We start from the raw sequence: 17,979 nt of genomic DNA on the forward strand, positions 1-17,979 counted from the left end.
ACTACTACTACTACTACTACTGAGAAGCCTATACCAGAATTGATCAGCCACAGATCGTTTAATATATCTGTGCTGCCTCACGTTTACGTCATTGAGTGGCCCCGATAGCAAAGCCGATAGAATCAAGAGAGACAAGTTTTTCTTGCTCCTGTGTGTGCAATATTAAAAGCTTGCCAACTGCTCGGCTTGCATTTTTTCCTCTTCTTTTTCTTGTTCTATGCGCATTTCTGTCACTTATCACTATCGATATTACAATCTGTGTAGATGATGACCAACATTGCCAACCACCACCATCCGAGCGAGGTAGATATATGCAGACAGTCTGGTTGCATTGACATTAGTTTAATGGGCATTGACAGATGATAGAGAATGTGCACCAGCACGCTGCTCTGCCAATACGTCGAGGTAATCCCATATGGCATCTTCTTCCACATTCAACAGACTAAATGCCACTAGATGCAGACGGTATGGATGATGATTACTACGATACCAACACAACTGAGCAAGACGACGATGATACCATCTCCGAAATACCCGCTACTACCACTGCTACACATCGACCTGCAGTAGGATTAGCACGAAATTTATCAGAAATGTCAATCGAGTGTAGCACAGCTGTCGACGAGAACGACGGTTCTGTATCGGATGACGAGCTGGTACAAGATGGCTTATCCAACCGAGCTTTGATTGAATCCAAAGTGAAGAAGGCCTTTGCACTGCCAGCATCTGAAACGCTCGTCAATGGTAGGTTTTAATTAGAGTTTCTATTGTTTGATTATTCATAAACAAACCACTTTACTCGGCTCAATAGAATTTCCGTGCTACATGATACGATTAGTCACATTGCCTGGCTGGATGTATGTCACCACACACCACATTTGCTTTTATGCTTCTCTGCCAGGAAAGAAGGTATGGTATCAGCTATAGGCATATACAATGTGTTTAACCCCAATGTTGCATTGAACAATAGAAAGGTCCGCATAAAGCAGGGTATCTGTCAAAGAAAAACCACCTAACTTCACCGCGCACCTATCGCTACTATTTCGAGCTTCGAAACCATGTTCTCTCATGGTATGCATCAGCAGAAACGAAATACTCGCCTCTCAACAGTGTCGATTTGAAATGCGTCGTCAAAATTGAACCTTCCAAACTAAAGAAATTCGGCATTCGTTTAACCACCAACACGCACAGCCATCACACCATCATTGCTGATTCAGAGCTCTCGCAACGTGAATGGCTGGATGAATTACGGAAAGGTGTTTTTGTAGCACAACATGCTGGAAATAGTGTTCGCATCGTGCTGCCATTTTCAAAAATCATGACAGTGGACAAACCCTCGGTGTTCCAGTTTGCTGCTAATATCAGGATCAAGTTTCAGGAAGATGTGGTAGAGAATGCTGCTAATCAAGGTGAAGATGTAAGTGTAGTCGTATTGCAGGTTGATGCTATGGTGTTGAATGTTTTCCTATAGTATTACTTTGCGTTTTTTCCCGATATTGAAGATGCATATCGTGTGATTACGGATACCTGGAAGAGCAGTAGCGCAACCAACAGTGATACACAAAAGAGAGTGGCAGTGAGGACCATGAATGGAAGTAAGCCAGTTGGTGCACCGGGAAGTGCCAGTTTTTTGAGCTTTGATAGCTTCTTGGAGAATATTTCACCCGCTGCCTTGCCCACCATGTTGATGGGTAAATTGATGAGTGTCACCAATGTCTTTCAACAGCCATCTGCCGACAGCGCATCAGCAGAGAACGAATCAGTGGAAAACGATCAGAAACAGCAAAACTCATCTATTTTATCGTCTGTAAAGATACCTTACATGAGCAACACTGGAAGCACAAAGAAGAGGGACGACTCGGCTCCATTGACGAATTCGCCTAATGAGATGACCACTTCATCACTCGCATCGCGGCTGAAACGCAATTCCTTGTTGTTTAGCAAGCCCAACAGTAGCACCAAAGAGGACGCCAAAGAGGACGCCAAAATACTAGAAGCATCATTAAACGCCTCTCCCAGCACCTCACCGCCCTCCTCAGGTAATGCTTCACAAGACTACTTTCGAGGGGCTGCTGACAAGGATCAGCAACAACAGTATCAAGTGCAGCCAATTACAATTACCAAACAAAGGCCTCATTCAGGTTCTTATTCCCTATCAAAGATACCCCGTGCAGTAACAGATGCTATCAAACATCAAGTGCTGCGAAGCGATACCACCACCTCAAGCAGCTCCAGTGTACCTGCTATAGAGGAACCTCCAGCGACGAGTAGCACTGCAGAAGAAAGCCAATCCACCTTGAGCACCAAGTCAAGCAGTCGAAATCGAAGTACATCCTTGAGCAATTTTAAGCACCATATCTCACCTTACTATTTATACAGCAAGATTAATGGAAGCACAGGCAACACAAGTGCCAGCACCTTGCCTGCACCGTATATATCCAACACGTCCTTGACTAACGCCAACACGGATATATCTTTGCTGAGTGATGCGGATTCATCTTCCCTGTCAACGACGTCGATCCAGCCAACCCAGCAGCCTGTTGTAAGAAGCAGAAAGCAACGAGCCAAGAGCATGGGCTCCACATTGATCTCAGGCACATGGAGTAAACTAGCACCTGGGAGCGTTGATCACTATTTTCACCAGCAGCACATGAATGAGAGTCAGCACAGACATCCCAAGGGCCCCATCTGGCTCAGTGACAAGATGATTGACGCATTGGAAGAAGCAGCAAAAGCTAATTGCAATGGTCTCTCTGACTCTGCATCTAATACCAGTAGTAGCAGTTCTGATGGAGGAGAGGAAGAAGAAGAAACCGGCTTTACTATGGATGTCCAGGTGAGCAAGGCTGTTGCTGATCCCCGCATTCGACAAGAAGAACAGCAGACAGTCAATGAGCATTTAAACGCAAATTTTCCCATGTTACTCAAGACGGAAGAAACAGAAGCAGGTAAACGAAACACTGGCTGTATTTAAGACGAGCTAACGCAGACATCTACAGTTATCAAGGCGTCATTTTGGCGCACAATTCCTTACTCTGGAAAGATATACATTACAGAACACTATTTCTGCTTTAATAGTAAGATATTGGCTGGTCAGCAAAAGTTGATTGTGCCCTGGCATGATGTGCTTCAAGTCAACAAGATCAAGACGAAAAGCTATTATCTATTGCACGGAATGACGATGGTTGTGAAAGACATGACAGATGAGGTAGGTAGGGTTAATGAGAAACTAGTGCTGTATGTCTTACTGTTGGCTTGTTTTATGGCTGTTTAGATATATTTTGATTTCGCTTCAGTGAAGCTTCGAGATCATTGCTACTCTATTTGTGAGCTCAAGGCTGATAGTAACTTTGCAGGCGATGAATGGTAAGCAGGAGGCATTTTTTTTTTGTGTTGTGTGCGTCCAATACTCACATGAACTCTAGCTCTGTACTCTCCAAAGAATCCAATACGCTTTCTTTGAGCAGCTTATTGCTAGATAGACCAGAGCATATAGTGCCTCCTAGAGAATACGGTAAGCCACCACACGGGATATCTGCAGCTTCGTGCTCTCATACATGACTTTAGATGGACCGCCTCTTTTATCCACATCAGCCAAACTCACCAAACCAGCTGAAAGCAGTAAACGCCCTGCAAGACCATTGCACTTTACGTGTCTCACCATTGGATCTCGAGGAGATGTGCAACCCTATCTCGCTCTGTGCAAAGAACTGCAGAAAGATGGCCATACATGTCGTATTGCTACACATCCTGAGTACGAGCCTTGGATTACACAGCATGGCATTGAATTCAGATCCGTTGGCGGCGATCCAGGAGAATTGATGGTACGTAACACTATGTAGAGCAAGTCGTTTTAAAACGCTAATTCAAGTATTAGAAACTATGCATTGACAACAGCTTTTTGTCCGTGTCGTTCATTCGCGAAGGCACAAAGTTTGTAAGTGTTCTGTCAAACAGCAATCACAGCTACTGTACTTAAATGACTTGACCTAGTTTTACAGCTGGTTTGAATCGCTACTGGCATCTTCTTACAAGGCATGTCAAGGCACAGATGTTATTATTGAAAGCCCAAGTGCTATGGTAGGTGTCCATATGGCAGAGAAACTTGGTGTGCCGTACTTTCGAAGCATGCCATTCCCATTCACAAGAACCGCCAAATTCCCACATCCATTTGCCAGCCAGTCTACTGCGGGTGGCCGCATCTATAATGACATGACCTACGTGATGATAGATATGGCGTTATGGACAGGCACATCCAAATACGTAAATCGGTTCCGACGTGATGTTCTGGAGCTACCCTCCACCAACCTCGATCGTTTAGAGCTGTGGCGCGTGCCGTACATCTACTCCTTCAGTCCCTCTGTGGTTCATCCGCCCAAGGATTGGCCTGATTTCATTCATTGCACCGGCTACTGGTTCCTGGATAATCCAGATATGAAATGGAAGCCTGATGCTGCTTTAGTTGATTTTTTGAATAGTACAAATGATACGCGCCCTATTGTATACATTGGATTTGGCTCCATCATTGTCCCGGATGCTGTGGAAACAACGCGAATCATTGTGGAAGCAGTGCTGAAAGCAGATGTGCGAGCTATCATTTGCAAAGGCTGGTCTGCTCGTGTCCCTACTGCCAAAGTATCGCATAAAAAGTCGAGATCTGCCAGTGATATGGAGTCTATCAAGCAAGAAGAAGCAGAACAAGAGGAAGACAGCGAAGTGTTGTTGGATAAGTATCCAGGCACTATTTATCACATTGATTCTCTGCCCCACGACTGGCTGTTCCCACAAATACAAGGTGTTGTTCATCACGGCGGTGCTGGAACAACCGCTGCAGGATTACGAGCTGGATTACCCACTGTCATCAAGCCATTTTTTGGTGATCAAAGATTTTGGGGTCAACGCATCGAGGAATTGCAAGTAGGCATTTGTTTAAATAAACTGTCCAAGAACCACCTCATGGACGCGCTCAAGACGATTACTCAAAATCAAACCATGATTGCAAAGGCGAATAAGATAGGAGAGACTATACGGAAGGTATTCATTTGTTTATTAATATGGCAAAAGTATGTATAGCTGACAACCTATAGGAAAATGGACCGCGCAATGCTGTTGAGAGTATCTACAGAGAATTTCAATATGCGAGAGAACAACGAGTCATTAATACATAATATTGTACAATAAATCAAAGTGATAGTATATAGTAAAAACTAGTAGAATTTATATTTGTATATGTAATTTGCATGCTACAATGGAGAAAATAGTAGATTTATAACAAAAGAAGGTGCTGTTTCAGCAAGCCTTCATTTCTTAAATAGAATGTTGATGGAGACACTTAAAAGTCAAGTCCAACTTCAGGGACATAGCCAACCTTTTGGTAGTACTCGATGACCTTCTTGGACTTGGCAACAGTGGCTTCAACAGTAATGTCAAACTTGTTATACAATTGCTTGATGGGGGCAGAGGCACCGAAAGATCTCATACCAACTTGAGCATGAGAGTAGCGTTCCCAACCAGTGACACCAAGAGCCTCAATAGAGACAATGGGGATACCAGGAGAGAGAACAGACTTCTTGTACTCTTCGGGTTGTTCATCATAGAGTTCGGAACAAGGCATGGAGACAACACGGGTAGCAATACCTTGAGCAGCGAGCTCCTTGGCAGCATCAACAGCCAAAGAAACCTCAGAACCAGTAGCGACCAAGATCAATTGAGCGTTCTCAGCATCTTGGAGAACATAAGCACCACGACGAACAGCTTCGATAGAAGAACCTTCAAGTTGAGGCAAGTTTTGACGAGAGAGGGCAATGACAGAGGGGCGATGTTGATCCTCAATGGCAACCAAATAAGTACCAGACACCTCGTTACCATCAGCGGGACGGAAAGTGAGCATGTTGGGTGTAGCACGGGTCAAGACCAAGGTCTCAATAGGTTGATGAGTAGGTCCATCTTCACCAAGACCAATAGAATCGTGGGTCATGACATAGATGACACGAAGATGAGATAAAGCTGATAAACGAGCAGCACCCCAACCATATCTGTAAGGTAATAAAGATTAGCTTATTTGTGGCATGTCGAGGTTATACTGTAACCATCTTACGTAAGGAAGTTGAGGAAAGTACCACCGAAAGGAATGTTACCACCAAAGGCAGCCAAACCGTTCATGATGGCAAACATACCGTGTTCACGGACACCATAACGGAAATAGCGACCACTGTAGTCACCAAGGTTAGTAGAGGGCTAAATGAGAGTAGGTGAGTGCTTATTGTATATGGCCATGGAAATCAAGATATGCTTACATGTTGGAAATCAACAGCCTTCTTCCAACGAGTGAGGTTAGAACCAGTCAAATCAGCAGAACCACCCAACAATTCGGGGATAACTTCAGAAAGAGCGGTCAAGACACCCTCAGACAACTTGCGAGTAGCGACAGCAGCATCAGCAGGAGTGAAACGAGGAAGAGCCTTCTCCCAACCCTCAGGCAACTTACCAGAGAAACGACGTTCGATCTCGGCACCTTCTTGAGGGAATTCAGCCTTGTATTTAGCAAAGAGAGCGTTCCAAGCTTCTTCAGCCTTAGCACCTTGCTCAGCACGGGCATTGTACAAGTCGTAGACCTGTTTTCAATGATGTGTACACACGTATAAGTATACACGGTATTCGTCCACCATCTCTAACATCTTACCTCTTGAGGGACAACATACTTCTCCTCGGGGTTGAAGCCGAACTTTTGCTTGACTTGCTTGATATCATCATCTATAGATTTACATCTCATTAGCCAAGTATCTCAAATACTCGCTTGATAATGACTTACCAGAGAGAGGAGAACCGTGAACCTTCTCCTCACCTTGGTTCAAAGAGCCATAACCTGTTTGAAATTAGGAATGAGCATCATTGCATGACTGATGTTGTGTTTGCAACCTACCGATGGTAGTCTTGACCTTGATAAGAGAAGGCTTATCAGTGACAGACTTGGCTTCCTCGATAGCCTTTTCGATGGAGGCGAAATCACTATCACCATCACCGACAATGACAGTGTGCCAGCCGCAAGATTCAAAACGCTGGATTACGTCTTCAGTGAAAGAGACTTCGGTAGAACCATCAATGGTGATCTTGTTATCATCATAGAGAGCAACTAATTTACCAAGCTTCCAATGACTACAAAAATGGAAGTTCAGGGGTAAATACAACAGGATCTTCAGGCACATAAAAACTCTAAATCAAATAAGCATTTTACCCAGCAAGAGAGATAGCTTCAGCAGAAACACCTTCTTGGAGACAACCATCACCGAGAATAACATAAGTGTGGTTGTTGAAGAGCTCATAACCGGGACGGTTGAAGGTAGCGGCATAGTGAGCTTCAGCAGCAGCCAAACCAACAGCATTGGAGATACCTAAACATCAAATACCCATCCAGTTTAATACTTGACATATGCAAAGCCACATCAAGTATGCTCATATCTTACCTTGACCAAGAGGACCAGTGGTGACTTCAATACCGGGAGTATCGTTTACTTCGGGATGACCAGGAGTCCTATCATATGTCAGTTAATCTTCCGGATGAAATAGAATTAAAAATTGAAAAAGCTTAAATTTTTCGCTGAGAAATAATGACTCTTATATTGTGATTAGACATCTCCGCCATTGGATTGGTCATCGAAGCAGCAGGGCACGAAATTCGACACACAAACAAAACTCGCGATTCTTTAAGCTTTTTCATTCAGGTACTTACTTTGAGTCGAGTTGACGGAATTGCTTCAAATCCTCGAGAGAGACGTCATAACCAGCAATGTGGAGCATAATGTATTGAAGAGCACAACCATGGCCATTGGAGAGAACGAAGCGATCACGGTTGATGAATTTGGGGTTCTTGGGGTTGTAGGTCATAAACTTGTTGAACAAGACATGTGCCATAGGAGCACAACCCATGGGAGCACCTAAATCAAAACGAATCCCATTTAGATGCTATGATGCTTCCTCATCCATATGATCTCCAACTTACCAGGATGGCCAGAGTTGGCACCCTTGACAACATCAGCAGCAAGACAACGGACAGTGTCGACGGCTCTTTGATCAATACTTTGAACCATGTTGGATATTTTCTTTTTGTTTAAAAAAAAAGTAAGGAAAAGAAGGAAAGAAAAATAGATCAAGATGACTCTCCTCGGAGCGGGCCTTTTATACTCTATTATAAGAGTTTTGTTGACATCTACTCAAATTTGATGTCACATTTTGGGGTTACATTCTATCAAAATGTGGGAGGAGATACAAAGGAACAGGGACCCGTATCTTTATTATATAATGCGAATGAGATGCGACTGATTAGAGAAGTTATCTTTATGAGTAAGGTTTGTAGGATGAACTAAAATCCATTCATATAAGCAAACGACCCATCTCTTATGATGAAATATAAGATGAGAAAGCTAAAAGCACGCAAGCCTGCATTCAGATGTATATACGCCGTTTCATATACTTGTTGATTACAGTCGATCCAACATTTCACATGATCCTCAAGATATACTCACCTATCAGCACATTCACTCAGTTGTATGCCTGTCAAATCGCATGAGTGTACGACAGATATCGGCTGATCGTTTGAAGCAAGAAGAAGCCTTTTATGTTTTATGAGTCAAAGAATGTGGGTTTTATTTATGATACAGTCTAGTTGAAAGAGATTTTATGTATATATGTATATAGTTTAATAATGGGTTGGAGAGGATGAAGAAGAAGAATGGTTATTGCGGTCATCGTGTTGATTGTGGGAGAGATGAGATGGTTGATGTTGCTGTAAATGATCACTAGGGCTTGAAGGCGAAATAGCATCATGGTGGCTACTTTGATGATGTTGATGTAATAAGAATGGTTGAATTGGTTGAATATGCGTGATAGGCTGATATGTCAATTCTTCAGTTGAAGGTGTAGAGGGAGGAATGGGCGCTACAAAGTTCTCGTTTTGATTGGTAGGTGTCAATGGCAGTAGGATCAAATTGTCTGCATTAGATGAATCCATGGAAGATTCTCGTGTGATGGGATCCAACCTGGGCTGATGGGGTTGTTGTTTATGCATGCGGTTTTTCATAGCTTTCATCATCTTTTTACCAAAGCTGCTGGGCGCCTTCTTGCTAGAGTGAATAGAAGGCTCCGTATCATATTGTCGCAGGCGGAATCCATCAATAGGCATCCAGTCCTGATCGTTTTCTTTGCCAGGCAAGCTAATCATGGACAGTCTAGACTTGGCGTTGAGCGCTAGGCTGGCCTGAGAGAGATGGCTGCCCCCTGTGTTGGTGCGATACACTGATTTTCTGTATTCATCAAATACGTGGGCATCATCTGAGGAATAGGCAAAACCCATGAAGGATGTGCGTTTACCAGTCTTCATGTACATGATTTCGCTCTTGGTAGATCCGTTGGTCAGCGTTCTTTGCAGGCCAAATCGACTGCGTTTCTTTTGCTTCTTCAACGCGTAACTGCCGCTTTCTTCATCTTCCAACAAGTGTTGATGGCGTAGCTGCTCTGATTCAGATCGCGTGCGTGTCAAATTAAGCTCTTCTTCGTCTTCATCGCTATAGTGTTCCTTTTGCTTTCCACTGCGCAAGAATTTCAGGGCAGAAGATCCAAGAAGAGAAGAGTTGCAAAGCACAACTTCACGAATGATATCATTGTCGTAGGGATGATAAGCTTGCAGGTAGTAATTGGCAGTATAACGCGGTAAAAGACACACGGCAAATGTCAAAATCAGACACAACCAAAACGTGCCTTCACCAAAGAGAATAGCTTCACCGTAAAATGTAAATGTCATAATGTTGGAGTAGATACCTGTCCAGATAAAGAAGGTAGCACTGGATAGAAAGATACACAGAAACATGATCCAAGTCCAACTGAAAATAGTGAATCCGACAAGGACATTGGCCACGACAACAGCAATACCAGCAATAAACGTGCCCAATTCCACAACGCCTTCTGTATCGTACCCATCGCTGCTAAGCTTGGGTCCAATGAACACCATGTACGGCAATCCAAAGCACACGCATGATTGATAGATGGCGTCTACCACAGTCAAAAAGAAGCGCGTTGTAGTAAATTTATCGTTTCTAATGCCCATCAGATACAACTGAGGGAATTTGAAAGAGTATTCGGCTTTGAGATCTTGATCAAGGACGCCTGTATCATAAAATTAGTCTTTGTTATGTAGCTGACAGTGCTTAGGATGATATACTTTACCAGCAAAAATACAAGGCAAAGAAGTAAACACCAAATTGTACAAGGTAATGTACGAGTAGTCAAACATCATGGTGCCAGTGAACCCACACATTAGCTGATACCAGAAAAGTACCAATGTCCACATAATGTTCTTGTAGAAAAAGGTCAGGATCATCTCTGACGTTCGCAGATACGACCATCTGCCATGCACCAGTAGCAGTTTACTCAGGTAGCTAAATTGAGCAATAGCATAATCAGACGCCATGACAGCCTGTCTACCTTCTTCGCCCGAGATACCGACACCTACATTGGCTTCTTGAATCATGGACACATCGTTTGCACCATCGCCAATAGCCAATGTCATGACCTTGAGCCCTTTCTTGACGAGATTGACGACCTTGGCCTTTTGCATTGGACTGACACGGCAACAGATCACTGCACGGCATTGCGTACCCAAGTCCAGCAATTCTTGCTTGCACTGAGGCTCCAAAGCGTACTTGAGCGACTCACCATCAATCACCAGAGCGCATTTCTGAGTCTTGGACTTTTCCTCTACTTCTTCAATAGATCTTCTCAGCTGCTCCATGGTTTCCTCTTCATTACGGGCATTGACACTGATCAGTAGCATGTCCTTTGTTAACAAATTACAGGCAAAACCAATGTTGATGGCTGTTTCCACTTTATCGCCTGTCAATACCCATATCTTGATACCCGCCTCAGCCAAGACGCCAATCGTATCAGGCACGCCTTCTTGTAACTTGTCTTCGATGGCTGTTCCACCAATCAATGTCAATGAATTCTCAATCTCTTCACAGACACTTTCAATCTGCTCTTCCCGGTTGCTGATGCTGTTGGATGCTACTTTATAGCGGGCTGACCAACGCTGGTATTCTTCTTCGTCAATGACGCGACTGGCAATACACAATGTACGAAGACCTAATATACACATCAGTGTTAGATGTGCGCTATTAAGTAGCTCAGAACAGCCTAATTACCTTCGTTTGCAAATACACTCAAATGATTCAAGGTCTCTTCTCTAATCTTGAGTTGATTTTGGCTTGTTTCGTCATCCACCATCTTCTCCAAGCCAGTGGATAGTCGCTCGTAGATGACAGAATCAGCACCTTTACAAAGTAATACAATCTTTCCATCCTGAGGTGATCGCATGATAACACTCATACGCTTTCGTGTCGAGTTGAATTCCAATACATGCAGCAAATGCATACTACGCTGCTCGCCCATGATATCTACCACCACATTATCTTGTTCTCTCGCGATGAATGTGAATCCCATATCTCTTGCAGTTGCAACCAGTGCAGCCTCGTCAGGAGATTGTGCTTTATAGTCAATATTGTTGGGATGGTCAGGGTCGGGCACTTCTGGAATCACAGTATGACACAATGCTAAAGCAGAGAAGAAATGGACCACGCTTTGAGATTGCTCGTCCTGAGCACTGATATCGTCAAACAGCTGAGGGTCGACAAAAGTCGACTTTGGATTGAGGTATTTGTGGTTGAAGAGCTCTCGCTGCTTTTGTAGCATCTCGGCACGCGCTTTGTCTAGGTCAATTTTGTTGGATATCTTGGCCGAGTCCATGGCGACATCTCCGTCTCTCAAGCGAGCACCTACGGCTGCTTCTGTGTCACCCAGGCCATAGCACACGCCATTGATTGTGCATCGTCTGAATTCCATGATATTCTGCGTCAGAGTACCAGTTTTGTCTGAAAAGATGTATTCAATTTGTCCAAGGTCGTCTGAAATATTCCATGTTTTGGGAGTGCAAGGCTGATCCAGTCGCTCGTTGTACATGTCAATGTCTGTGTAAATAAAGTAGGCCTGGGGAACGATTAGTTGTGCTTACAAGGCATCTGGGTGTATACTTACGGCGGCAGTCTTGACAATCTGAACGGAAATGTAGAGTGAAATGGGTATAATATTTTGATAAATCACTAGCGATGTCCTGTCGTGGGGATAAGTCAATGCTTTCAATCGCTTCAATTACACCAACTACCTACCAGAACATGATAAAGCCTTCCATGGTGCCGCTCTCTGCATCTTTACTCTCAAAATAAGTTGACGAGGTTCCACTGTTGTATACAATACTAGCAGCGATGGAGCAGATCAAACACAAGATCAACAAGAGTACAAAATTGACAATAACCTATAGATTCAAAGTGTGAGCTCATTGAGTCAGACTGTTTCCAATGAGCATACTTACATAGGGGTTGGTAGCCTTCTCCATCTTACTTCGTTTGCTCGGTGTTTTACCTGAATTGAGCATGATCTTGGTCTCATTACCAGTAAACAGCACCATGCCAATGACCCAACTGGTATTTCTCAGCACACAGCCACGCAAAAGCACAGAACTTCCAGTGATGGCTTCGGTCTTTTCATGCGACACCTGCTCTTCATCATCCGTGCCATCACTACTGATGGTGTGAAAATCATCCTCCTCGTCATCCAGATCCACATTGCGGCGAGATTCATTGATGGTCTCCAGCTCCACGGTTGTATCTTCAGACGATTCACTTGTCATGGCAAATCCTTCATCGCCATTCATGCGTCTTCGTGTCGTCTCGGTTCGAATCAAATCATTGTTCTCCACTTTCCACTTGAGCACGCCATTGTAAGAGTACAGATTGGCATGAGGAGGCTCACTTTCAATGTAGAATTTACTGCGTTCACAATCTTCAGGTGTACTGATTTCATTGGTAGCTTGCAGCGAGCGTTTAATTTTGAGATTCGTCTCACCATCCAAATTCTGCGTCTCCACATAGCAAAGTCCATCTGGTTCCGAGCTGGATAATACAACAATGTCTGCAGGGATGGCATCGTCATTGCGAAGCACCACAAAATCACCTACTTTGATATCCTCCCATAGCGTCCGACGCCATCGCTTATCCAGAGGCTGTCGAGCGGATGATGCTGCTGCTGCTTTGGTGCGCTTCTTTTCGTCGTCGGCTTCTGATGTGGATTTGACCAATTTGCTGGATCGCAAAACTGAATGTGGCACTTGTCCCGGTCGATAGGGCATGCGGCTCTTTCTCTTGGATGCCAGGATCTTTGAAAACGATGTTGTGGAGCGCAATTTGTTTTTAAATGTGAGGCTGAGAGAAGGTGATGCTGGTAGATGTGAGGAATCTTCATCATGGTAGCTCGCAGTGCTGTAACTAGTGTTGGCTCGGCTAAGAACACCACCCCTTGTTGCAGTTAATTCAAATTGTTGATTGTCTTTTGGCTTGCGAGCAAAGAGGGATTTCATGGAGTGCAGCCATCGTTTCCAGCGAGGCACTTGATGAGCAGCAATGTTGACATTTCTCCATGCTGTGAGGGTATATGTGATTGCTTTGTTGACGCTTTCATCTGTCTTGTGTCGTTTGTTATCTTCCACTGCATCTTTGGCACCTGTTAAAACGAGGATGGCAGCCAATGGCAAGACAACAAGCACCGGTGAGGCTGCTGAGCTAAACAAAGGAAACATCTGAAGGATCACCAGGAACAAAAAATATAGATTTGCAATGCCTCTGAATTGCTCGAATAGATTTTTTGGCAGAAATGTGTACCAAGTGTATTTTGCTGTTCTGATTTGGTTGGATATGTAGGTTTTTGTCGGCTGTCCATAGTCGTCTAGTTCTTCGCTTGGGATGTCCATATTTACATAGATTGTGCGTCGCTCGGTGGAGGCAGTAGGGAACGCACTCTTTTGCTGCTTCTTCCGTTCTTGCTCCGTAAGGAACGGACTCTTTTTCTGTTTGAATTTGTGTAAGAAACTCGACATTTGGTTACAAGAAAAAAGGATAAGAAAAGAAGAGAAGAAAGAGAGAGAGAAGGATCTAATTGCTTTCAGGTTAATCAAAAGTGTAAATTATCCTTTTCTTTGTGTTTCGTATTTATATTGCGGGTGTTGTAAATGCGAAATTGCAAGTGTGTGGAGATATTCAAGCTGAGAGAGAGGGGAACATGGCGATGGGAGGAGTCAAATAAGGGGATGAAATTTAATAAATTGCTTGGGTTACTCTTTGCATCTAAAAATGGCTTTTCGTCTTATGGTTTATTTATTCTTTTGGGCTGCAATGTTTTCATGTATCTTGCTTCATTCGAAACACTACTCATTTGGCGCTTACATCTTGTAAGCCTCTCTCTTGACACTACCACATCTGATAGATCGGTTAATGAATTACCGAGTTAATTAACTGATTACAACAGTGCTTGTTAGCTTTGAAAGCATCAAATATCGGAGTTGTCTAGTGTAGTTGTAAGGATGAATGTTGCTATCAATAGCTTGTTGAACAAGAAAAAGACTATTTCTTTGTTACTCCACGTGTTTGCGATATTCTGCTCGAATGCCAAGGATGGGTAGCAGTTTATCAGTTTGCTCGGATACTGCATTCATCCGCTAAACGGGCCGTATAAACATTGCGATATTTCGTGCAACATTTGAGCGATATGATAAACATGGCGATGAACGTTCTTTTTTATTTATGACCTGTCCTTGTTATTTTCCAGTTTATAATCTTATACACGGCATAAAGGGCCAAGGTAATTGAAAGATAAATCTTATTGTTGAGCGACAAGAAATGCTGCGCCAATCAAGATGTACATTTGCAACATCACACTGCTGGTTACATTGACATTATCTGCATCATTGCCACACAGTGTAAATGAAACAAAAAAGCTAAAAATAATGTGGCTGGAAAATACTCTATAATTCATGCAACAGATCCAATTGAGCAGGATGGAAGCGCTGGATATCTCCAAGTTTACTACATTATTCGAAAACAACAACAAACAAGGGTCAAGCCCACTGGCTATCCAGGGTTTTGCTTTCTACAACTGTCAGGGCAACCTGGTAACCGTTGTGATTCTAGCAATGTCTTGGCTTGATTTGATAGAAGACATGTTGTAGTACCCTAGTCCAACTGTATTAATCTTTGAAGCCAGAAATAGCATGTTTGCCAAGGAAATCTCAACGGTCTCTATACCAAATGCCCGCTGTTAACAAGAAAAAAGAACTGTTTCAGGGTCTTGCTTAGCATAGAAGCTTCCAGGTAGAAACATGCATCATTAATTAATTAATTGATCTAATGTCAAAGACCATGTTGCAGTTGGCCAAGGTGTCCTACTAGTTTTTAGTTTCATTCTGACGTACTTAAATGTATTTCATCAAAAATGCTGGTATTCAACCTGTCATCGGATGCCCCCTTACTATGGCATATGAATTCTGTAACGATTGGGTAGGTACTTAGGTTTTGGATTAGGCATCTTGCTATTATACATCCATACATTTCGTTCGTTGTGCGATGGCAAAGGTTCTTCATACCCATAGGTAATTACCAAATCCGCGTCAGAAGAATAAAGCGGACATGCAGTGAGATTATTAAAATGAATGTACCTTGATCAAACGAAGAAACAGGCATGGAAATAAAACCAGCTGGTCTGAGCTCTTGTCTTGAGATGTACTAAACACTGGCCCTGAGGATTGATCATGTTACTTGCAATTGATCCATAACAGTTGCATAATATTATTTGATTTCAGGGCAATAAATTGATTCGTCGAGTCCTGGATTCATTTATTTTATGGCAACATCTGATTTTAGTAACATGCGATGGCATACAGACAGTTATCACACAACTTCTATTCAAACTGCTTGTACGAGATATGCTATCAGCAGTCTTCATCCAATGTAGAACAAACCTTTTCAGTTTGTCTGTGTGCTTTTTCATGAAAGCAGATTAGATAATTCAAAATTAGCCGGTTATCTTTTTTTTTTTACGTTTCTTTTAACTCGACATTTTGTGAATCCATTCAAAATTTCTATCAATCAGAAAGACGCAAAATAAAGCAAGTGCTATTTTATTGATTAAACGAGTGGCTAGATATATATATATATATGTATATTAATGGTACAGAGATTAAAGGAAAGCAGTGAGATATTACATTCTTGTTTGTAGTTGTTATATGTGCGTATGTAAAGATGTTTGTATGTATGTGGTAGTAGTAGTAGTAGTAGTAGTAGTAGTGGATAGTATAGGAAACAGTAATGTGTAATCAATCAGTAAGAAAAAGGGACTGTGTCACCAAATAAGTGAACACAAGATGGGTAAATACGGTAAAGAAAGAAGAATGTTGAATTCTACGCTCACTGTTCACCTAACAGCCTAGTAAATGCGTTCACACGTCTTTGGTAAAAGCAGCGATTGGCGTAATTTATTACGGCTATCTTCCCAATCCTGCTCAATTTCCTCATCCACTTCATCCAATGCTGAACCCAGGATTTGATGTACTTGGTATGCCAATGATGGCTGATGCTCTTTATGAGGCGGAGGGCTAGGTGGTGGCGCCTCATATGAAAGTGACATCATGTTGCTCTTGATAGAATGAGGCTGCCAAAAGGATGGGTCTGTGATACTCTTGCTATTGCGATGATGGTGGGTGAATGTATTAGCAGCGGTTGTAGCAGCCCCATCTGCGGGAGATGCAGGCATGTGATCGGAAGCTTCTGATGAAGAGCTAAGCGTTGTGCTGGAGTTGTTATCACCGAGAGATTGTAATAGCGTCGGTGGTTGTTCTTGCGATTGCTCAGCAACCGAAGCAAATGATACAGTGGAGAAGGATGCTTGTCTCTTTGTCTGACACGAATGATCTTGACTGAGGTTGCTATTACTAAATGTCTCCTTCAATGTCATGACGACTGGAGATGATGAACGGAATAAAGAGGATAGTCTTTGACGAACACGAGAGGGTGAGCTGATAGATGAGTTTGATTGATGAGAATCTACACCAGTGATGATTCTCAATGATTGTCTCTTAGGCTTTTTAGTATTACTCTCCGTAGTAACAGCTTCATCTCTGTCCAAATTAAAGCTTTTTCGAAATGGACTTATGCTGCTTCGACTGGGGAAGGAGCTGATCATAGTTTTGAAAGATGTGTAAATGTGTAATGAAAGAAAACAGAGAAAGAAAGAAACAAATGGTCTCTTGGATGCTATCTTTTTCTAAGCCCATTTAAGGTTTATATATACACTTTATTTGCATTAGGTTACTGACTCTTTTCAAATCGGGAAAATGTCACCTTACCATACAAAACTACTATTTTTTCCTTCCGTCGCCATATATAGACCATCGTGTAGCCCCTAAATTTTTAAAACATTACAAATGCTTAGTGTTTATACGTCATTATTCATTCAGTAAACATTTGGCTTATATAAAAGATGAGATAATGAAGGAGGTTGCAAGCAATATAAACAAAGCCTTATAAAGCCATGCGACTTTTTTCATTTGAGAGCGGTGAATACCAGGAGGGAGAGCATCAGAAAGACTAGAATAAAGTATGATGTGTCAGCAGTTTCCGAGATGTTTATAAATATTCTCAGGTCGTGCACACTCTGTTTGATACTATGTAAGAACCGTAAATCCGAAGCACACATTTTAACGCTTGATTTTTTATATTCATACATTCGTTACATAGATTTTTTTCCGATTGTAACAGTTTATCATCATCATCATCATCATCATCATCATTATATACGAGTGTTTATGCTTCCAATGGCTCTTTACCTTCGCTTCGCTTCGGTGAGAACCAACCTGCGCAATGGCAGCTCGCGCTACCGATTGCCCCTGCGTATCTTATCAAAATACTGTACTACTTTCATTTTGATCCTCCACTTACACACATAAATAACCTTCATAGTGTCTGTGGATCTGATTCTTACGTGATACTCTACATCCATATACATGTAGTTACTTCATATAAGGGCAAGCAGCATACTGATATTTCCCCG

The 17,979-nt window shown here is 42.6% G+C and overlaps 4 protein-coding genes across 4 annotated transcripts; 1 reads left to right on the top strand and 3 right to left on the bottom strand.

Annotated features, from left to right (window-relative positions):
- Positions 1–264: 264 nt before the first annotated feature.
- ATC70_007608 (uncharacterized protein) lies at positions 265–5,168 on the top strand (the record flags this gene model as incomplete). The annotated part of the gene is made up of 13 exons (XM_064826867.1): positions 265–303; positions 360–405; positions 457–744; positions 812–909; positions 971–1,417; positions 1,472–2,948; positions 3,000–3,208; positions 3,275–3,366; positions 3,426–3,514; positions 3,568–3,824; positions 3,878–3,937; positions 3,994–5,034; positions 5,088–5,168. 13 exons carry the CDS (start codon positions 265–267, stop codon positions 5,166–5,168), a joined length of 4,224 nt encoding a protein of 1,407 aa, XP_064675924.1.
- A 164-nt stretch (positions 5,169–5,332) lies between these two features.
- Positions 5,333–8,087, bottom strand: ATC70_007609 (uncharacterized protein; the record flags this gene model as incomplete). The annotated part of the gene is made up of 10 exons (XM_064826868.1): positions 5,333–6,035; positions 6,098–6,237; positions 6,297–6,614; positions 6,683–6,753; positions 6,812–6,865; positions 6,923–7,155; positions 7,235–7,391; positions 7,464–7,531; positions 7,730–7,934; positions 8,000–8,087. 10 exons carry the CDS (start codon positions 8,085–8,087, stop codon positions 5,333–5,335), a joined length of 2,037 nt encoding a protein of 678 aa, XP_064675925.1.
- Positions 8,088–8,695: 608 nt separating this feature from the next.
- On the bottom strand, positions 8,696–13,975 carry ATC70_007610 (uncharacterized protein; the record flags this gene model as incomplete). Its single annotated transcript, XM_064826869.1, has 6 exons — positions 8,696–10,158; positions 10,219–11,133; positions 11,193–12,033; positions 12,082–12,157; positions 12,213–12,358; positions 12,416–13,975. 6 exons carry the CDS (start codon positions 13,973–13,975, stop codon positions 8,696–8,698), a joined length of 5,001 nt encoding a protein of 1,666 aa, XP_064675926.1.
- Positions 13,976–16,356: 2,381 nt separating this feature from the next.
- Positions 16,357–17,112, bottom strand: ATC70_007611 (uncharacterized protein; the record flags this gene model as incomplete). The annotated part of the gene is made up of 1 exon (XM_064826870.1): positions 16,357–17,112. The coding sequence occupies one exon, from the start codon at positions 17,110–17,112 to the stop codon at positions 16,357–16,359; it is 756 nt and encodes a 251-aa protein (XP_064675927.1).
- Between the last annotated feature and the right edge of the window lie 867 nt (positions 17,113–17,979).

The sequence above is a fragment of the Mucor velutinosus genome (genome assembly GCF_035048745.1).
Source record: "Mucor velutinosus strain NIH1002 chromosome Unknown tig00001553, whole genome shotgun sequence".
NCBI classification, from domain to species: Eukaryota; Fungi; Mucoromycota; class Mucoromycetes; order Mucorales; family Mucoraceae; genus Mucor; species Mucor velutinosus.